The sequence below is a fragment of the Apus apus genome, chromosome 6, assembly GCF_020740795.1.
Source record: "Apus apus isolate bApuApu2 chromosome 6, bApuApu2.pri.cur, whole genome shotgun sequence".
In the NCBI taxonomy this organism is placed as follows: Eukaryota; Metazoa; Chordata; class Aves; order Apodiformes; family Apodidae; genus Apus; species Apus apus.
In genome coordinates, this window is record NC_067287.1 from 28,678,094 (window position 1) to 28,700,726 (window position 22,633).

The 22,633-nt window shown below is 40.3% G+C and overlaps 2 protein-coding genes across 3 annotated transcripts; one reads left to right on the forward strand and one right to left on the reverse strand.

Annotated features, from left to right (window-relative positions):
* The first annotated feature begins 131 nt into the window (after positions 1–131).
* TYW5 (tRNA-yW synthesizing protein 5) lies at positions 132–10,509 on the forward strand. The gene is made up of 8 exons (XM_051623283.1): positions 132–240; positions 1,196–1,350; positions 4,160–4,229; positions 5,089–5,133; positions 5,652–5,789; positions 6,697–6,784; positions 7,303–7,419; positions 9,670–10,509. The coding sequence occupies exons 1-8, from the start codon at positions 154–156 to the stop codon at positions 9,924–9,926; spliced, it is 957 nt and encodes a 318-aa protein (XP_051479243.1). The 5' UTR covers positions 132–153; the 3' UTR covers positions 9,927–10,509.
* A 6,418-nt stretch (positions 10,510–16,927) lies between these two features.
* On the reverse strand, positions 16,928–21,760 carry C6H2orf69 (chromosome 6 C2orf69 homolog). 2 transcript variants are annotated; one of them, XM_051623282.1, is made up of 3 exons: positions 21,430–21,760; positions 19,343–20,186; positions 16,928–17,213 (listed from the first exon to the last, which is right to left on the reverse strand). In XM_051623282.1, exons 1-2 carry the CDS (start codon positions 21,739–21,741, stop codon positions 19,347–19,349), a joined length of 1,152 nt encoding a protein of 383 aa, XP_051479242.1. In that variant the 5' UTR covers positions 21,742–21,760; the 3' UTR covers positions 16,928–17,213; positions 19,343–19,346. The 2 variants fall into 2 exon arrangements, with proteins under 2 accessions (XP_051479242.1, XP_051479241.1); XM_051623281.1 differs by having other exon boundaries at positions 16,928–20,186.
* Between the last annotated feature and the right edge of the window lie 873 nt (positions 21,761–22,633).

The following is a 22,633-nucleotide window of genomic DNA, read 5'->3' on the forward strand; positions in this document are numbered from 1 at the left end:
CTCAGAGAAGCCCAGTCACCGAGGAACCCGCGCCCCGGAGAAGGGAGGAATCCGCTGGTTCCCCGGCCCTCCCCGAGAGGGGGGAGGCGCGGAACGTTGCTGCGCGAGCTCGTCTTTCCTGGGCGGACAGTGATCAGCGGCGCGCAAGCTGCCATGGAGCAGCGGCAGCAGCCGGTCGTGCCGGTGGCGCGCCTGGCTGGGGTCGGGCGGGAGCAGTTCCTGCGAGACATCTACCCCCAGGTAGGGCTTTGCTTCTCTCGGCTCGGGCCCGCCGTGGCCCCGCCGCCCGGAGTCGTTCCGCAGCCGCGCGGGAGGGCTGAAGGGCCCTGGTGGGCCCGGGGCGGCCGCCCCAGGGCGGCTCCGTGCAGGCCGGGCGCTGTGAGCGGGGCCGCTGGAACCGAGTGGGACCGTGCGGGGAAGGCAGAGCAGATGGTGGCAAAACGCAAGTCTGGGTTTGTATGTCTCAAGAGGGAAATTCATTACATTGAATGTGAGTTTAGGAACTAAAAGCTCCTACTGGCAAATCCCTCCGCCGATGCTGGAGAGCTCTGACAGCTGATCTCTGTGAGCTCATTTTCTTTGACAGTGGTTAAAAAAAAAATATGATTGTTGGTTTTGTTGCTTTGTCATTGCTGCTTCCTTTTTTCTCTGAGGTCCCAATTCAAAGCGGAAGTGTCTCTCTGCTTTTTTTTTCTGTGTGTGCTGAATCAAATCTGTTTGTGGTTGTCAGCATCAAGGAGCCTTAAGGTAGAAAGAGCTTCTTTCATGAGAACATACAGTACCACTACAGCTCACAGTCAACACCTTAACTGTGTGGTTTTTTGACTGTTTTTTGCTAAGCTTTGGCTAGAATGACTGAAGATATTCCTTAGTCTGGCTAGATGCTTCAATGACCCCAGCACAAAGTGCATTTTAGAATTGTCTTGGCCTCTCTGTATTTTTCCTTATACCTGCTAGGAAAGAGAATGTAGTAAATGGAGAAACAATTGCATAATTTATTGGATTTTGTTTCAACATTTAGCATTCTGATTCACTCTGTTCATTTCTGAACAGATCAGTTGCAACTTCATGTAGCAGGTACCAGTATTCAACTGACTTGTTTGCATGTACTTTGAAAATCTAATTCTAGTTGTTTTGATTTTTTTTCACTGGATGCTATGATCATTTCACCATTTCATTTTTTTTTGGTCCTTAGAGAAAGCCAGTAGTGCTGACAGGAATGGAACTGGGCGCTTGCACAACCAAGTGGACAGTAGATTACTTGAGCCAAGCTGAAAGACCTAAAGAAGTAAAGATTCATGTTTCTTCAGTGCCACAGATGGATTTCCTCAGTAAGAACTTTGTGTATAGGTACTTCATTCCAGGCCGTTTGTATTTTAAAGGCATGTGCTTATAACTCTTAAGACCTATAGAGCATCTGATTGAAGCTGAGAGTGAAAACATGAAGATACTTTGTGCAGACTTTAAATTATGTGTCAAAGTGCTGTCCTTGATTACCCCCTTGTCTTTTCATTCTACAAATATCTCAACATCCTGAATAAATACTACAGGGGTGAAAAGGAGGGACCAAACAGGGCTATAAAAGTGATGGCATGAAGTGTTGTAAAGATACTTTGATGGAGCATTCTTATATGAAGTGCTAGCCTGGTATTCACTGGTGTTACAAAAAAAAAAAAAGAAAACAAAAAAAACCCAAATGCCTTGATACTAGGGGATATGCTATTTTGTTCTAGTTGCATGATGCTTTCTCAGTGTTACTAAATAGTTCTAGTTTCTGCCTCACTGTATGTCTGAACCTTGTTGAATGCTGGGATGTGGCAGGCGTGCTGTTCCACTGTAGAGAGGTGTTACTAATTAAAACCAAGCCTCTTACAAAGTTAGCATGTGCAGTTCTCAGATGTTCAAACTACTGTATACCACACATTTCGTCAGCTCTTTGATCTCACTGTGGGTCACATAAAGTCGTTCAACTAATCTAGTCATTGCATTGTTCTGCAAGGTTAAATGTCTTTATTTCAGTTGTTTTTTTTCCTAAGTTCTGTTGTTCAAATGTGTTCATTCTGTTAAACTTTTAAGAAGGCAGAAACATATCCTCTAAACAAGCTACAAGTCTATGAATGGAGCCTGTTGTTCAGGGAAAAAAAAACCTTATTGTCACACTGTATTCTCACTGCATAATGAACTTTTGAATCTTTGAAATTAGGATATACTTGAATGACTTCACCTCATCTTCATTTTTATTTTCCCTGCTCTGTTTTGTTTCTTTATTATAATATCTCTTACTGTGAATTGACATATCGTTGATCTGGACAGCCATATGGAGGTGCTCTGATGGTGCTTTATCATAGGAGGTGTTAAGGCTTTCATCTACTTCACTTGAAATTCACAATACTGACCCTTTCCATAGTAAGTGCCTCATTCTAGTATGAAGGGAGAATACGTAGAAATAAGAGAACACTGGGGAGTTAATATGCGGTTCCATGATTTTGAACTGATAGATGTGAGTATCACTGCAGTCCTGGTGTAAACTCTATGCTCCTAACCTGTCTTTCTGTTGATTCTGAACTCGTTCAGCCTTGTTGTGTTATGCTGCAGAATGTTTTTCTGCTGTTTTAACTTTGCTAGCAGGTTCACCATGAGGTCAGACGGGTGCCAGTGCTAGTGTAAGGGAAAAGGTGGGATGAATAGGGTAGACAGCAAGAGCAGAACTGTGGCAGCACCAGTATGCATCAGTTTAAGCTGTTACAGAGCTATGATCTCACTTTATTCAGCAGTAAATGTAAATAGGCATGATATAACAGTTCAGCTGAAGACAGAGGTTTGGTTTTGTTTGTTTGCTTTTCCATTGACTTCAGCAATTGTTGTATTTGACCTGCCTAAAATGTTTAGAGAAGTGATCTAAGTATTGTCAGATGTAGGTTGCATTCTGGTAGAAGGAATAAGCAAAGCCCAATGGGAGAGTGGCTTGTGCAAACTGCCGCAGTCGACCCTGCTTTTGGCAAGGGGACTCACCTGCTGGGTTTCCAGAGGTGCCTTCCAGCCTCACCAATTACATGATTCTGTTTAGAACAATTGGAACAATTTACTAAAGCAGAGAGGTTTGTAAATGTAGGATTTCTGTCTTGATAGAATTCTTCAAACATCCACTGCAAACACTGATTAGTCACCATGTTTAAAAAAAAAAAAAAAAAAAAGCAGCAGCATATTGCATTTTCAGTTATACTAGATATGGTAAAAGAGCTTAAGATTTTAAACCTGGCATTCAGATCAGAGTCACAGAGTGGCTGGGGTTGGAAGGGACCTCTGAAGATCATCTAGTCCAAACCCCTGCTAGAGCAGGATCACCTACAGTATATCACACAGGAACATATCTAGATGGGTTTGGCATGTCTCCAGAGAAGCAGCCTCCATAACCTGTCTGAGCAGCCTGTGCCAGTGCTCTGTTACCCTCACAGGAAAGGAGTTCTTTATTATGTTTAGCTTGAATATCATGTGCTCCATCTTCAGCCCATTGTCCCTTGTCCAATCACTGGACACCACTGAAAAGAGTCTGTTTCCATCCTCCTGACACCTGCCCTTTAGATATTCATAAGCATTTATGAGTTTCCGTCTCAGACTCCTCCAGGTTGAACAGCCCCAGCTCTCTCCGCTTTTCCTCATAGGGCAGATCTTCATGCCCTTCATGAACTGGATGCAGTATTCCAGATGTGGCCTCACCAGGGTAGAGTAGAGGGGTCTGTCAGTCTGCTGGACACACTCTTCTTAATGCACCCCAGGATTCCATTTGCCTTGGCCACGAGGGCACATTATTGGCTCATGGTCAGCCTGTTGTCCACCAGGACCCCAAGGTCCTTTTCCCCAGAGCTGTTCTCCAGGAAGTCATTCCCCAACCTGTACTGATACATAGGGTTGTTCTTCCCCAGATACAGTTCTTCCCCAGATGCAGATTCTATCCCCATGTGTGGAAGTTCCAAACCAGAAGGAAAGGCTGGAGGTCATGGTAAAGAGAGGGCAGAGCAAAGAGGCAGCAGGGGCCTCTACAGCAAGAAGTGGAGCTTTGCAGTCAAGGGGCAGCTGAGGTGACAGTTAGTGGGTTCTGGGCTGGAAAAACCCATGTTCATATTGATTCATTGTATAAATTTAAATATTTATGTTTCAGAACTCTGCCTTTTGATGTATTTGTACGAAGAGCAGCTGAAGTCAGACACAAGGAGTACTTTCTTTCTGAGGTAATTTCCTTAGTGATACAGTTACTTGTATTTGTTATTTGGGCAGTATATGGATGGGAAAATGATGGTTTGGAATTTAAAGTCTTACTTCAGTAAAGCACTTCATCTTAGGTTTAACTGTTTTGCATGGCTTGCAGCCAAATTAAAAAATGTGGGGAGAAGATATTTTTTCTTGGAAATTGCTTTCTGTGTTCACAGTGTAGTTAACTTCAGTGGTCCTGTTCCTGTTAACAAAAACTGTATAAATGAGAAAAAATTCCAGCATAAAATTGAGACATGAAACCTCTCTTTAGAATGATAACTAGCATTTAGGTGTTTTGCAAGAAAAAATAATGAATATATGTTTGATTGCATCTTCTAGGAAAATACAAACACAGATTTATTGAAATGTAATTTGTGTGGCAAATGTGTGGCTGTCTTTCTGCAACAGTGGTCAAACTAGGGATTTTTCAGGTAGCTGTGACTAGGATACAAACAGTTTTGAATGCAGACATGCTTTTTACCTTTTATGCTGCATGGAAGTTTTGAAGACAATTGAACTAGAATTTTGATTCTACTGAAGAAAAGCATTTGCTTTGATCCTGTTCATTGATAGCAGTGCTAAAGCAGTTGACAGGTCTCCCCCTACTCCATTCTTCTACTCTCAGTTAATTAATGTATTTTTCCTAATTCTTGAGGTGAACAGCAGGGAGCACTAAAGGCAGTAAACCTAAGGAGCTGAATTCCTAAATGCCATTTATTTGTACCGTGTTCTAATGAAGCCTTGCATTAGATTAATGAGAAAACCAGGCTCTTTGTTTAAATGTGTTTGTAATTAATTAAAAAAAACCTAAAACCTCTCTTTTTGTATTCTCTTTAGGATGAAAAGTACTATTTGCGATCAGTGGGTGAAGATGCTAGGAAGGTGAGTTACTTGACATCATAGTTCCAATACTGTAAAGTAGCAGTTGAGGAATGTTTTTAAAAGCCTGTTGTCATCTGCTGGCTGTGTAGTACAGGCATACAACTTGTTTATGCTCATTTTTCCTGTGAATTTAACTGGATTTAGGTCAGAATATTTAAACTAAAGCATCTGAAATAGTTGCTGATATACAAGAGCTTAGCTGATAACTGAAGAGTTATTCCTCACCTCTCGCTCTTTAGCTTTTGTTGTAAACTATTATAACAGGATTTCTGATCATCTCTTACTTCTTCAGTGTGATTTCTAGCAGGAATTATTCAAAGCAGATCTCTGGCTATTCTACTATCTTTGACCAAGTCAATGCTGCAAGGGTGACCACCAACAAACTTTGCTATTTTCAGCTATTTGCCAATACTGAAGCTCTAGCCCTGTGTTTCATATGATGGTAAATGATAGTGAAGTGCTCCCTTAATTTAGTGTGCATATATGGTTCTCTAAGACTTATGTCATTTTTGTTTCAGGATATTGCAGATATCAGAAAGCAGTTTCCTATTTTGGCCGAAGATGTTCGGATTCCAGAGTATTTTGAGAAAGAACAGTTTTTCTCTAGTGTCTTCCGCATCAGCTCAGCTGGATTACAACTATGGACACATTATGATGTAGGTAAAAGGTGTGTTAAGCATAAAATGTTGCAGATGGCATTACCAAGTTGAGATATTAAGGTGCAAATCTCTGAAAAAGATCTGTTAATGACAAATTTCACGTATTTTGAAATAATGAAATTAATCATATTTGGTGGTACAGTGAATTTTAAATAGAAGTATTGTGTGGGCATGATATCTTACTTATTTTATGTCTAATTCCATACTTGTCATATTAAATTGTTTGATTTTTTCCTTTTTTTTGTTTATACTCTTGAGTTTCAGTCAAAAGTCTGAAACACAGTTAACTGTCAACATTTTCATCTTCCAAGATTACTTCATTTTTTTATTCTAATGGCCAGATTATTGGTAATTGCACAATGATTTGGGTGGTCTGTTGCCACAATGTGATAGATTCCAAATAAGATTATCTTCTAACATGGCACAGTGTAATTCTGAATAAATTTATTTATAAGAAAGATAAGGTTTTGCATTATAATTAGGAAAAATAATCCTTTATCAATAGAAAGTCAGCAAAATGATCTAGAAGTAATACTAACAAAAAAAGGAATCCCAAATATATTTTTCATTGTATTTTGCTGGTTTGTAAGTCTGAAGTATGGTATTTCTGTGTTTTAAGATGGAAGAACTTGATTCCTATTTAAGAAAATACTCCAAGTTTTTGAAAAGCAATATTGTGTTCCCAAATATACTATTTGTCAAGAATGTGCAGAAAAGGGGATAAAATAACACACATTCTTGAGTATTTTAGATTAACTGTATGTGAAAGCTCTTTTAGCTAATCCTTAGCATGTGAAGGTTTTAATAATTCCCTTTTTTAAGCTGATGGTATTTTAGATTAGTAACAGGGAATGTATTCATTCTTAACTGTTGGCTGACATCTCTCTTACTATGCTTATTCCAGGTAATGGATAACTTCTTAATCCAAGTAACAGGGAAAAAACGAGTTGTTTTGTATAGTCCTAGAGATGCACCATATTTATATTTATCAGGTATGTATGTCAGATTTTTCGTTCAGAGTCTGGTGATCATAGTTGTCTTTCCAACTCACAAGTGTTGCACTGTAGAAAAAAATCACTGACAGACAGCCTGATATAAAGGAAGTAATTTGGTCCCATAATTCTGATGTGTTTTGCTTTAGTCAAACTAATCATTTCAGCAGGGCAGGTTAGGAAATTTGCAAAGGAGCACAGCACTTTGCTGGATTCTGTTTTCAGCACCTAACTGTGGAGAGGAGTACAGTGCTCTGGATTCAAAACAGCTTTTTAAGTATCAGGGAAAATGTGTTTTAGTGCTAATAAGTTTGCAGTTACAGGAAAAATATAGACAACAGGAGAATATGTCTCTTCAGTAAATAAGGAGTGCCATCAGGTTTGCCTGGTTTTAGGAAGAATTACAGAGCAATAAGCCACTATTATAGTTGGTTCAAGAACTGCTCTTTCCAGCAACACGGTAATGCTTGGTTACTGTTGAGAAAGGTAGCAATGTTTACTTTTGAAAACTTTCCTAGGTACTAAATCAGAGGTGCTGGATGTGGATAACCCAGACTTTGATAAATACCCTCTTTTTGTGAAAGCCAAGCGCTATCAATGTTTTCTAGAAGCAGGAGATGTGTTATTTATTCCAGGTAAGTGACAAATAGTTCCTGACCATGTTATGTTTTTTTTAAACAGTTTTGTTTGACATTTCTCATTTCTAGGGATGGTAAGATGTTACTAAAGCATTTCTGTGTTATAAGTAGAAGCATCTAAAGACATTGGCAAAACTTGTCTACTTCCAACTTTACTACTTAGCCTAATAACAGGTATTATATCTGCATACAAATGGTATCTTCCCTCACGACTGCACTGTGTGCTTCTGAATTTGTCTTAATAGATTAGCACTATAAAATTAACTTGTGAAATCTGAAATTACTGCAGCGACCTGAGTTTTCTAGTGGCAGAATTTGAGTGAAGTACCATTTCTGTTGATTTGTAGCGCTGGCACTTAAGAACTGTGAGGCATGTGATTGATGAGAATTATGGATGGTAGAGTTAGTAGACCTTCTAGAAATGTATAATCACCTTTTGGGAATGAAAAAGCAAGTCCTAATAATTCTTCTGCACAAGCTAAAAATACAAAGATGCTTCCTGGGCTGAGATAACAATTTTGCTGATAAGGGAAAGTAATTTATTTATTCCTATTGAACTATTCATAGTTGATACTAATTTTTAATTTTAACTCATCATGAGCTTGTGGAAGATATTTATTCTGTTGCTTTTCACATTATCTGGGCAATATAAACAGGCCAGTAAACAAGAAGGCAGTAGGTTTTTAGGAAGATTTAAATCTCAGCCTTGGACTTGTCACTTAATTTTTAACTTATCATTTATGTTTCTTTCTAAAGAAACTTTTGGTTACAACTGTTGAAAGGTAAGTCTCACTGTTGCTAATTTCAGCATGTGTAATTTCAGTTTTGTTCTTAACAGTACAGATACTAGTTTGTCTTTGCCAGTAGGTTTGCTCGTCCAAACTTAAGAGGCACTCAGCACTCTTAAGAATGACTGGGGAATATAGGGGTTTTTGAGAATGTTGCTAGCTTTGTCAGCATTCTGGAATCCTTATCACTGGAAAAGGAGATGTTCTTTGAGGAATGTGAATGGTTATTATGGAAAAAGTAGAAGCAAACCTTCTTCTTAACCTTGAAGAAGCTTCTTGTTAATTTCTCAGGATAAGCTTTTCTATGTCTTCAGCACATAAAAGCAACTGAGCTGCAATAAGTATGGCATTCAGCCCTTTAGCTTAAAATTGAAATAGGGTAAATATACCATATTAAATTTATTTTTTAAATGTACTTGAAAAGGCAAAAATGTCTGCTTCCTTACCACAGCCATGATGATTCAATTGAAAAACCTTATCACAGAATTGCTGGAGTTAGAAGTGACCTCTAGAGATCATCTAATCTAACTCTCACTGAAGCAGGATAACTTAGAGCACATTACACAGGACTGCATCCAGGCAGGTTTTGAATATCTCCAGAGATAGAGACTCCACAACCTCCCTGGGCAGCCTGTTCCAGTGCTCCATCACCCTCTGAGATCTGTTACACAGTCAGCTCTCAATCCACCTCCTTGTCCACTCATCAAGCCCACTCTCTGAGGTTCCTGACGAGGATGTTATGGGAGACAGTATCAAAAGCCTTGCTGAAGTCAAGGTAGATGACATCCACTGCTCTTCCCTCATCTAGCCAGCCAGTAATGATGTCATAGGAGGCAATCAGGTTGGTCAAGCATGATTGCCCTTGGGTGAATCCATGCTGACTTCTCCCAGTTACGTTCTTTGCTTTCACGTTTTGTGATGACATCCAGAATAATTTTTTTCTAACACCTTCCCAGGGACTGAGGTGAGACTAACTGGCCTGTAGTTCCTTGTGTCCTCCTTCATGCCCTTCCTGAAGACTGGAGTGACATTAGCCTTCCTCCAGTCCTCAGGCACTTCTCCTGACTTCTTTATTAAAAGATTAGCAACCTGCATGGGTCAGCTGGCTGATGCCAGTGGTTTACATTAGTGCTTGGACAACCTGTGCAAGGTTAGGGACTCAATCTATGAAACAGATATCTGCATTCAGAGTAGAGATTAGTGAGGTGAACAGGGAAGATCCCTTATTTTCATCCTACACGTGCTCATCATTTGATTGCATTTGAGTATCTCTTTATACTTCAGCAATTGTTACTTTTGTGTGAAGTTATGGACTAACGTAAACATTTTGAAGAATGTCTTAAATTTGGTACAATGCGATGTATTCAGGCATGATTTAGTTTGGGTGATTGCGACACTTTATGAGTTATGTGGAAGTTTCAGATAGTATTTTTCATTTTAGACATTCCTCTTCCTACAGCTTTGTGGTTCCACAATGTAATTTCTGAGGAATTTGGAGTGGCACTGAACGTCTTTTGGAAGCACCTTCCTGCAGACTCCTATGACAAGAGTGACACTTACGGAAATAAAGATCCCACAGCAGCCTCTAGAGCTATACAAATCTTGGACAGGGCCTTGAAAACACTTGAAGAGCTTCCTGAAGATTATAGAGATTTTTATGCTCGGAGAATGGTGTTACGCATCCAAGAAAAAGCCTATAGGAATGATTATGGATAAAATAACAATTAAGCTCCTGTGAAAGCAGAAAATTGTATGTTAATATGGAAACTGTCCATGTGTACATATGCAAACTTTCTCTAAGACAAATATAAACTATGTTGATAAACTTCATTACAGATTAATGTTTATCTTGTAGATTTTTTTCTTATTTTTTTCTTCACATGCAGCAGCTGCACAACCTTCTTCATCTGGAGATGGTCTCTCTTCTACAACAAGACATACATTTGCAGTACCTGCACTTACAACTCTACTTTTTTGGAGTGTTCTACTTATATTTTTCTGAACACAAGTGTGGGCGATCAGCTGTGAGCCACGGGTGGCCTTGATCTTGACAAACTGGCTGCACCCTTGACAGTTAGGGATAAACAAGTTTGAGGGAAAGAAGGTATGTGAGATACAGATGTATGTTGACATTCTTGTAAGAAAATGTAAGAAGCTTGTAGCCTATCATAGAATAGGATAGAATGCGTGAACAGAGGCTGTTAAGAAATAGGAAGGAAGCGTAGGGTGCCTGGACAGGAGAGCAAAGTATAAAAATGCAGTGTAACCCATAATAAACTGCTGATGCTTGTGACCATCATGGTGTGTCAGGAGCGTGTCTGCTGCACACGTTTTTGTATCTGGGCTGGGCCAAGGAAGCCATTGGTGGTGGATCTAACTGTTACGGTTTATTTTTGAGTAATAGCCTGGTAATAAATGTGGGAAGTTTCTGCTCCCTCTTGTGGTGAAACTGGGGTGGGAAAAAAACAAAGCTGATAATGTAAGGTTATAAGCTTAGAATTGTTGAGCAGCTTTACCACAAGGTATATGATTTAGCCCTTTTCTAGCTGAACATGGTAATGTTCAGGAAGGCTTGTTTGTCACTGCTTCAGGGCAGTTGGATGGCATTGCTGTTTCTGCAGCTGTGAAACTTTAAACTTTTGTCTGCAAATCTGTACAGCTACAGTCCTAGAATCTGAAATGAGGTTCATAGTTCTGGAGTAGTTGCAGAATCTATTGGGAGAATCTACTAGTGTTTGAGATGCTTTGTGTTACCATATGAAAGAGGGTTGCATCACCTCTTTTGGGATGAAGCCTGTTGTAAAGGGACTGTAGATGGTTACCTTTTAGCAGATTTCAGTGCTTACAGAAGTGTTGTGAAGACAGACATCTCATAGAAAAGATAGGTTGTCATTGTCCCTTTGAAATCCCTCTCATGTTATTGCATTTGCTGTTTGGGGAATACAGCATTTATCTGACATTTGGGTCAGTGTTACTTCTAGCAGTGTTTTTTGAGACCTGTAACTTCTTGTCAAAGCTCTTAGACTAAATAGATATGTAATGTTTATCAAGTACTGGAAAAAACTTTCTCCAGAGGAGCAAGGGCTTGCAATGCTGTGCAGATTATTCTTCTAAACCTTTTTTGCAGTTCAACACAGTGAAAATAGTCTGCTACCATGTGAATGGGCACCCAGCCATCTTAATGAATGGGCCTGAATGGAGCCAGCCAAGCAATTCTGATGGGCACCATTGTACATTCTGAGGGTAGAATTTAAATTTGGGATCACAAAAAGGTCTCCCAAAATTCTTGTTCAAAAATGAACAAGGATTGCTTGTGCGTACTGCTGAGACAGAATCTCTGTTAGGCTGGGGAAGTCTCTTGACTTCATTGGACGGGTAATGTCGAGGGCCCCATATGAATTGTTCTGCAGAAGTGTACAGAGCTTATTCTTCATGTGTTAGCAGTAAATGGCTCAGAGAACCTGCAGGGGTAGTCAATGCTGTGTTCCAGCATTGTGCCTGCACAGCTATCTCTGTCAACTCTAACTGCCAGCACTTTCTCAATATGCTAGTACAGAGAATTACTGTGCTGATCACTCATTCTGCCATTTCTTGATTTTCCATTCTCAAAAGAGAGGTGCTAGCTTGGTCTTCTCAGGCGCCCTTAACACTCAAGTATAAATAAGGAGAGCTTCCTGAAGCAGCAGTTGTTGTATGAGGAATCTGCTTGTGTCTCAGCTTATGAGAAGTGCCTGCTGTGCTCTGGAGGAAGGGTGGGACCCATTTAGAGCTCTGGGGGAGAGGAGAAAGTATAATCTAGTGGGTCAGATGCATTCATTGCTGTGCCAACCTCATGATGATACTAAGATTTTTCAATAATACTTGTTTCATATTGTGTATGTAAAAAGTATAAGTAAGATCTGTCAACCCACAAGTATTCAGAATGCCATTTTGAATATTTTTAATCCCCCTTTTAATTTTTGTCACAGTTTGGCTCTGAGGTGGCAGTCAAATCAATAACAGTCATGCTCTCGATCCCCCCTTTCCCCAAGGTAGGGAAAGAGGGAGAAAAAATAAGAGAGAGAGGCTTTCTGGGTTGAAAAGTGAAACTAATTAGTTTTACTTATTAGTGATAGGGGAATATATATATGTATTTATAAAAGGATGTGCAACACCCAATCCCCTCCCTCCTCCCCCAGCAACTCTCACAGCAACTCTTCTTTCTGGTAACTCCCGGCTCTGGGCGCAGGGACAGGGTCCTCAGATGTTGGCTGTGAAGAAAAATGGAAAAAAAAAATAGAGAGAGGCAAAGAGAGGGGTATAGAAGTGAGAGTAAGCAGAAAAAGAGAGACAAAGGAAACCAAAGGCTTGACTTCCATGATGTCTTAACCTATACTGAAAGCCAAATAAAGTATTATGAGAGAGGAGTATTCTGATTTGCTGATCCTGCCTTCAGTCTAGTCTGCTTCCCCATGGCTGGGAGGGCAGCTGCAGACATGAGCTTCAGAAGTATCCTTGGTTGTTAGCAGCCCACTGGCACTGCTAAAAAAAGTTCACTAAAAGGAAAGCAAAATCAGCAAAGAGAAAATTTGCTCCACCCTGGCTTAAACCAGGACAATTTTGTAAGGGAGGCTATTAAACTATTAATCTAAGCACCTTAGACCTAATGCAACCCTCAATTGTAGTTATTAGTGCTGAGGTAGCCCAGCAGGAAAGCTGCAATAATTCACTTGTTCAGGCTAGTGTGAAGTTTGGATTAGAAAGTGTGTATCTGGCTGGGAAGAGGAAGTCATGCTATAGCACTTGGGTCACATTTAATTCAGCAAGTGCAGCTATTTTCTCCTCACACTACAAAGTTTAAAATGAAGCCTTTATTTTATTTTCTTATGTCAGCAAATGAGGTTATCTCACCCTGATAAGCTGGTGGATAACCCAGCCATGCTCATGCTTCTTTTCCAGTGTTGTATGAGAAATGTCAGCAGTGATAGTGGGTTGGGTATTTTTCCTCGCCATGACCACTTTGGTTTTCACTTCTTTAAGACTGTCAGTGAACTCCACCAGTTGTGATGTAAGTGCATATTCAAGAAAGACCAACAAAAACTGTTCTATGTAGATCAGCAGGAAGACAAGCACAGTGATAGTTCTCTTTTTTCACCTTGAACCAGTTTCTTCATTTTTTTATTTTTTTGTAAAACAATTGTTCTGAAATAGTATAAAAGAAGAAACAAAGCAGTTTAAAAACATACTTTCTTAATTTGAACATAATGTGACTAGTGATAAAAATCTTGAGTTACTGTGTTAAAAAAAACATAAATGACTCATTGCTTTCTAACCACTGTGTTACATGATGTGAAACAGGCAATAAAGTGATGAATGAATAGTGAAAGCATTGAAGGAATAACTTCCAGATAACACAGTGAAAGAATATGTGTAGCCACATTGTGTTATTCCAGTAATGATTTTTCCAAAGAATTAGAGCCACTGACATTTGTGGAAGTTTGTCCTTTTAGAGACGCAAACCAAAATGGGATTGTGCCATAATAAAATAGATGAAGTTGTGGTAACAGGTATTAGAAAATTAGACACTGAACATCTTAAGCATTCAAACCAGCCACATCAAACAGTGTAGTAAACAGAGGATGCAGACTGCCCAGGACTGAAAGATGAGTTAAGATACTTAAATGTAGACAGTATCTGAAAGCAGCAGTTTAAACTTGGCCTACCTCAAACTTTGAATGACTCTAAAAATTCACTGAGGCTTTTAATATTTACATTAATTGCAAATCAACACCTGGAAATAATTTATACTTGGATGTATGAAAAAGGATGAAAAATAATTTCAGAAGATAAATATTTTATACATTTTTCTTAATGTGGTTGGTATGGGAAGAATCAAATGAAAAAACTGATGTCAAAATATTTTCTTGTCAAACTATTAAATAGGTCAATAAAAATCTGCCTGGCATACAAGTGCTGAAGATTGGATGTACCTAACTTAAGAAAGTTTTCTTTCCAGGAGCTACGTAGAGTCTGAGTTCTCAATACAAGTGTGAAGTTAAATGCATAATGTGAAAGTGTTTGATTTGATCATGAAGGATCAAAAATATATTTGCAATCCTTTTTAAATATGCAGGATGAAACTGCCTCACATTCACACTGTTAGACCCACAACAGGACTTTTTTTTTTTTTTTCTTGGTCAAAATACATCTTCCCAAACCTCAGACACTGAGATATTTCCATGCAGACAACACAGGTGTCAAAAGACACACATTCTGAGACAGTAACTTAAGCAAGGAATTCTCTAGAATTTAGTATCACTCAATAATCAGATTCTGTTGTTACTAGGACAGATGAAATTGTAAATTTTATTTGGACAGTTATATAAGTTTGCAGTAAAGTTGCCTGTTCAGATTTTCTATGTTGTTTTGGGTCAGACTCTAGGGGTGTGGATAGAGTCTGAGCTCTGTATGTGGTAATTCCTGAGAGCAACAATCTCATTTAAGTGGCAATTCCTGAGAGCAAGAAGAGCTCATTACTTCCTTTTCACTAGTTCAGATCTGTTCCTAGTCAACATTTTTAAGAGTGGATTGCAAATATTAAAAGAATTGCTCAACCATGTAAATTGTGTAGCTCCACATGCAATACCATGTTCGTACAAAAGTGCTCAGAAGCCATTGCTTGCAATAATAACACAGATCACAGAAATTGATAATTTTTCCTGTGAAAACATTTATACTTCAGCTGTCAATAGGTGCATGAATTGCCTAAAACTTTCCTCACACAAAATCAACATGTTTCTCATGATGGAGAATGAGGAAGAAGAGCTATGCACGTACCCCATAAGGGATGCAACAGCTTTAACTAACAGCCAGGCTTAGGAGTGTTGCTCAGAGGATAAACTCTGGTGTGGAAGCTGTGCAGAACCTTGTTTTGTCATTGTGCATCGGTATGTCTCTTGACTGTTTTCTGTGTCTAGCAGCAGTGCTTTCTTTAGGAAGGGCACAGCTCTAAGTGCCAAGCTTAATAAAGGAAACTAAGAATCATGACCAAAAGTGCTCTCTGGAAGCTTACTGAAAAAGGAGGAAAATTAATTCAGCATGTTGAAGTAGTGGCGTTCTGCTCGAAGTACCTTAGGTGTTTATACACATGAATTAAAACCAGATAATAATATGTTTTTCCCTTTTATTTTACTAGATGTTTTTCTGGTCATTTGCTTAAGCACTTCTTGGGTAACTTAGAAACATGTAACGAAGCCCTAATGACAGGAAATGACAACAAAACTCACTACTTTATAACCCACATGACACTATATTGAAAATTACAGCCTAAATCAGTTTTTCATATTTTCTGCAGCGATGTGGAACAGCTAATCCTGGACAAGTGGGTTTTTTTGTGAATTATGCTATTAATACTGATAACATTAATTTTGTCAGGAACAGTATGTCTGGCACTGGGAGGAGTGCCCGTCTCTGCCACGTAGATGTTCTATGATCTTGGACTACCTGCTTAATGATTTCATGGTAATTTATTTTTCACAAGTGACATTGACTTTCTTCAAATAGCTTAAAAATAACCTGTTGGGAAAACTAGAAGGCATGATCATGCACATTCCCTTTTATCTGTGAATATCTACAGTTGTAACATCCCAATTCCTCAACTGGCTTTGCAGTTTTATTTAAAATAATTTATGTGACTATTGAAAATACACAGCACTCCTGTTAGTTATCTCCCATCAGCAATGGTAATTTAGTAAGACAGAAAAGCTCACCATGAAGTGGTTCTGCTACCACAAGGGAGGCAGCAGGATGTTACCAATGGGAGGACAGAAAACATCAATCCTTTCAGCTATCCATTAAGACTTGGACACTTAATCACCTTCCAAAATTAGGGGCCGATACCATTTACGCAGAAGCATTTACAGGGATACAATTGGATAGGAAGGTTACCAAAGTTTCTAGTATTTAAGATACACACAAAATAAAATAATCTAAGTCATTCAGAATCTGGGAAATTCTACAGAATCAAGCCCTGTTTTAAAGGAATTTAACAGGAACTGTTTAAAGCTTCTTAGCATTTCTCAAAATGTGAAGAATGTCTTGTCTATTGTACAAGAAGCAAGGTTGTAATATAAACAATACCAGCTATTACTTACTAGGTACTACAAAGGACTGTGTAATGTTCCTCACTCCATTCAAACCCAGAAATGTCTTGAACTAAACCACTGGAAATAAGCATGAGAATGCTTTAACTTCAGGCATTTACATTTAAGCTTGTTAAAAAAAATGCCTTTACAGTTAACATCAAAAAAGAGACACATACAAACTATGACCCATTTTATCCTAACACTGAAATGTTCACAACCTTGGGTACTTGATGCCAGCCTTCCCATGCATGCAACATGCCAGTAAGCTGTTCTAGAACTACAGACGCTGACTACACAAATACAAAGCCTGCCTTGAGGAAATTGACTAAATCTGATATTTTTTTTAAACTAGGTCTCCACAAACACCTGATAATTCAGAAAACTTAATTGCACATTCCTTGTTTAATGGCTTTATATTCACATCAAAGAGGTTTCACCCACTAGAAACAGTTTACTTTCTACACTGTTCGCAAAATTTATTTTTAGCATGCATTGTAGTGAGTGACAGAGGCACATTCCAACAGAGTACTGCAGCTGTTTGGAGAATCAAAAACAACCAGTCTTTCCTCCACAACATGAAATCTCTAAACAAGATTAGTTTTACAACAGTGTTTATTCTTTAAATTAATACAGCAACACTTAAACCTTTTTTAACAGTTATTGTAAGCAGCCTCCATCAAACAGGTTAATATTAGTTTCAGAGGAAAGCCATCCAGAAACTTCTGAAGACAATATCAATATTTTAATAGCTGCTTCCAAAAGCTTGCAACAACCTACTCCTGCTGTTCTGGCTGGCACAGGACTGTTTAGAAATTGTTCTGTTATCTGCACTGCTATGAGATAGGTCAAGTTTTAGCATACTCCAGCAAGTCTGGTCAGTCTGAAATGGAAATGAGAGGAAGCAAGATCAGTGGGGTGTTCTGGGGTGTTTGCTGCTTAAACTTTTATTTCCTAAGTGGATAATCAGATATATTTCAAGCAATTTTTAGGCTATTAAAACCACTTTGTTAGGTGACCCATACCTCCTTTACAGAAAAAAGTCCAGGCATATGGTGCAAGTGTTATCAAAAGGATCAACAAAAAAAAAAAAGGAAATAGCCTTCCCTGGAACACATAAACATTGTTATAAGCACATTAAGAAGGTAATCAATAAACAGGGTTGAACAAAGTCTCTGAGAAGTTTTAGAAAAAAAAAAAGCTGATGGAACTGGATTTTAGATTCTTTTATTAAATGTTGGAACTAGTTTGCACGTTGCACTGTTATTCATCAATTAAAAGAGATTATTTCCCCTTTGATCAACTAGGTACATTAGTCTACTTACTATTAGCAACAGAGTTAACATTCACATTGGAAAGTGCCCACTGTATGCATAATCCTACTATCCATAATATTGGGAGTATTTAGAGCTCAACACAATTCTCATTCTTCAGAGGTCACTAACATGTGCACAACCTCTGCAAGAGTAATGAAAATATTGTCTCCAGTGAACCTTGTAAGTTTTAATGATGTCAATAGAAGAAAGATGAAGTAGGACTTTCCTTCTACAGTGTAAGAGTCATAGGAAACAAGAAGCAGGGGGAAGATATTGCTAAGCCATCAAAAAGGAACAAAGTTGAATAAAATTCATTTTTTCAGAACTGAGCCACATTTTTTTGTGTAATCTTCACAGTATTTTGCTAACTTGCCTTTTTTAATTATTTTTGTACTTCCAGGAAATACGAAACCATTTTAAACTACTGGTTCACTGTTAATAGCTGCAGTTGTCTTTAAGAGTGATTGTAAGATCTATTAATAGATAAATTCGAAAAGTTACAACAGTAGAAAAGTTCCACGGATACCCTCATTTGTCCACCTTTCAGTAATTCTTTCTGAAGAACATTCAGGTTTGGGGCCAAAACTAGATTACATCTTTTGTATCTGATTGGTCCAGCTTTGTATTAGAGGGACCTTTTTTTTTTTTAATAAGAAAAATTAGGCTCTGAAAATTTATTTTTGAGTGGCTCAAGAAGCACCTCCTGCAGTACATTTAAAGGAGATAATAGTTCTAAAAAACAAAGTATTTTGAAACAGCTAGTCTGAAAATCTGTAAGCAACTTGTAATACTTGTATTTATGGCTCAATTTAGATTAACATCAAGACAGCAATTATGAAGAGAATCCTCAACAGTCCAAGGCAGGGATAAGGATACCTGTTGACTTGAAAATACAGATATTACTGCTGGTCCTTATAGAAATTAGTCAAAGCAATTGCAACGTATGTTGAAACAGCAATAAGCTACACCCTCATCAACACTCTTGGTACCTTAACATAGCTATGTCAAAATTTTCAAGCCCCCCAGAGAAATGGCTATTGACTAGCAGATGCTACACAATGAATAAATGAAACGTTACAGCAACTGAAAAAGCAAGGCACACATAAAGAAGAAAAATGCATTGACACTATTATTGCAAAGATAAGTATTTGTGACTTCATTTCCATAAAAGTAATGTTACAAAACTGGAAGATTGAATTAACTAATTAAAACAATTTTCACCAAAATCTGTAACTAAGACTGGTCTACCAATTATAATTTTCCTTAAGCAAAAAAAGTAACATTACATCTGTTGTTGACAAAGACCAAATCTTTTAGCCCTGAAAGCTACTAAATTTAAGTATCCAGACATACGAGTCTTTGAGTACTTTAAACTCCTGTTAAAGACAGTATTTGATGTTAGACATCAAGTGCTAAAAATTCTGCCCACAGTTTGAGAATAAACATTCACATTTAACAAAAAAGCGTATATAGGACAGTTCTTCATAACGCTTTTTCCAGGAATCACCTGACAACATCTGTTGTAGGTACAAAGTCCCAGTCCTCCATCTTAAGCTACTGATATTTATATCTAGTATCTAATAGCTATGTGGGACTGATTTAGTATTCTTTTCAGAAAGCATCTGCCCAAAGCTGTAAATCTAGATGACAACATTTAAGAGTGTCAAAAGTGTCAATATATTATTCAGATACATACAGTCTCAGAATACTTCATGAACTCTGAAATGGTTATCTAAGGAGGGAACATCGTCAGCAAAATGTAGTTGATCCTTTATTTCCACACCAAATTCTTCAAGTATCTGTACAAATTTCTCATGCTGTCTCCCAATCCATGACCTCATTGTATCAAACACTTGGTATGGTGTAACATGAGCATGAACTTCAATTCCTGTCTGTGCAAGTTCTTTCAGCACTTCAGGGCAAGTAACCCACGTATTGTTTCTTCCTGAGTGACCACCATCCAACCAGTAAATTGCTTTTATGTTTTTTAAGAAGGCATCTGTATTCTTGTCTTTTTTAGCTTCCTTCAGCTCATAAAGCAGCTGGTTCAAAACCACACAACCTTTACTGAAGCCAATCAAAGTAAACGACACTGCACCTACAGCAGACGGTATAATGAAGTTCATAGCTGAATTATTACAGCATTCACAATCTCTCTCTCTTTCTGTGGATGAGCAGTCATTTATTGTAGGAACAGACTGTGGCTGTGGTTTACAAGCAGCTATTTTTGCATCCTTGCTGACACCATGAACACTGTTCTGGGACAGCATAATATTCTGAGAGAGTCTGAATGCATTAACTAGCAGTGCACGGAGATGCCTGAAAGCTCCAAAGTCAGTGCTGTGCTCTGGCGCTCCAAACATGTTGCTGGCAACAAAGTTATCGTAACAACTGAATTTGTGCAGGTGCATTCGAGAACACTTCACAACCCAAACAAAGCTACTGGGGAACCGGCGAGCAAGTATGGTAGCAATATTTTCAAAACTCCACTGTTCCCACTGACAGTTTTCTGGGTGGCGAGACATGAAGTCATGATAGTTCTGAAAAATAAATACATCAAAATGATGCATTACTACATTATGAAAATACTTCAGCTCTGTCTAGTGTACTTACATTCATAAGTACAGACTGTAACTAACAGAGAAACATGCATTAAAGAGGCATATGCTTGCTAGTCTTCCTAAACAAGAATCATATTAAAGAAACTGGTATATTTATACTTACTTAATCTACTTTATTATTTTTACCACACATTTGTAATACCTCCAAAACTAATGCAATAAAAATAAGCATGTGGGAAGCATTCATAACTTTTGTTTACTTCACTACAAGAGAAGATTAAACTATTATTCAATTTATTATGACACAGAATACATCATTTTACTCTACTATCTCCATATGTAGAAATGCTGATTATTTATTCCAGACAACACAGACTTAAAATTTGGTAACAAGTTTCCAATGTTTTATACAGGAAAAAAAGTCCTTCTCATTCAGTTGTAGGGATCTTTATTCCCCTTCTTTACATCCATATGGGGCATGGATGGAAAAAAATTAACCCCCAAATCATGAATGATCCTCACTCCTGAATTCGTAATGACAGAGAGTATTTACTAGTTTACTTTATAAAGCAATAACAAAGCCATACCTAGAAATGGTGATAAAAAAGGTTTATTTAGGCCATTATAATCCTTAAAATTAAAATCCCCAAAGTTCTGCATCTTTATCTTACAGGAAAATAAAGCCTTTTCCCATAAAAAAAGACACTACTCCTGCTTTGGAGAAGTGACTTTCGAGATGAGCTGCCCACCCCAAGCATGTAAGGTTACAGAGGTGGACCACATGCTTCAGTCTCTTCAATTTTTTGTCAACCCAAGAGACAACACTTGTCCTCTTCAGGACACACTGAGGAAGCATCGGTGCCTGCCGAACACGCCCAGAGGGTGCCCGGGGTGTCCGTACACCTGCCCTGAGCGGCCGTGCCGGGCCGAGCCTGCCTAGGACTTCATCCTCTTCTCTCCACAGAGACTCTTCGATACGATTTCAGTTACCGCCGTCACCGTCAGAAACGCGGTTCCCGCTACGTCCCCGCGGCGGTGCCGGGCAGGGGCTGGTCAGGAGATGCCTCCCCCGAGGATGAGCCGCGGCGGGATCCGCGCAGCCCGGCACTGCCCCCCATCTCTCACGGCCAGCGGATTCCCGCCTCCCCGCTCCCGCCCTTTCAGCCGCTCCGGCCGCTCTCCCCTCCACTGCTTAGGGCCCCCGCCGCCCGCCCCGCCGTACCTGCACGTCCCCCGGGAAGTAGACAACGTGATGCTGCGGGGGGGCCGGGCCGCGCGGGGCGGGCGGAGGCAGCAGCAGCAGCAGGTCGTTAGCCCGCTCCGGCTCCGCGCCCGGCACCTCCGGCAGCCGCAGCCACGGCGGGCTCAGCCGAGCTGAAGAGACGCCCACGCCGCTCTCACCGCCACCCGCAGGCCCTGCAGCACAGGCGGCCGACGCCCCACAGAGGCTCATTCTCCTGCCCAGGCAGAGGGCGGCGGGGCCTACGAGCCCCCGCAGCAGCGAGGCGGCGGCCGGCGGGCAGCGCCTGCTCATGGAACTGCCGATCCCGGCCCCAGAGGCCGCCCCCCAGCCCGGCCTCCCGCCCGCCCGGCCGCGCCTGCGCAGCGCTCCCGCCCCGCCCCGCCCCGCCCGGCGGTGCCGCCCCCCCCGTCCGCGGGCCCGGCAGGGGGCGTCGCACGTGCGCGCCGCGAGGCCGCGCGCCGGGGGCGGAGCAACGTGCTGTAACGGCTGCCGCCTCGCGCGGACGTCACTGCAGCCTTTAAAAGGCGAGTGGCGGGAAGCGCGGGGCCCTGCGGCCGCCGTTGGGCGCGAGGCGGCCGGTCTGGGCGCCGCGTCCCTGGGCCCGTGGGAGCCGCGCTCGCGGTGTCCCGTGTCACCCCGGTGTCGGGTGCTGATCCTCTGTCAGCCGGGCTGGGCTGTTGGCTTGTTCCCCGGTGCTGCCAGGCTCCTCTCTTCAGGCTGTGTGGCACACCAGGTGAGCCTACGCAATTGCTGGCCCCTTGGCCTCGTTCTGCTCTTGCTAAAACGAAGTTAAGCAGGTGGTGCCCAGCTTGTATTGTGTCTGTGCTACCTTAGCTTGAAAATAGTGCTTGGCTGCTGAATCCGAGGGAAGGCAGGCCAGTAGGTACCTTTGAACTTGATTGTGTGACTGTAGAAGGCCTCCTGCAGTGCAGTAAAACCCCAGAGCCTGCTGCTCTAGTGCAGTTACAGCACTGAGGTATATCGCACTCCACAGAGAGAAGTTAATTTTGAAACAAAGATATGTGAATTCAGTTATTTCCCAAAGGTGTTGGTTGTATTTTTTAAAAACCCCCTTGGTTATGCTTACTTTAGTTTGTTTATACTAGTGCTACTAAATTGGGGGTAAAATTTCCCTGTGTACCATTGTGAGAAACTCTGTGTTACGTTACATGGCAGACATAGC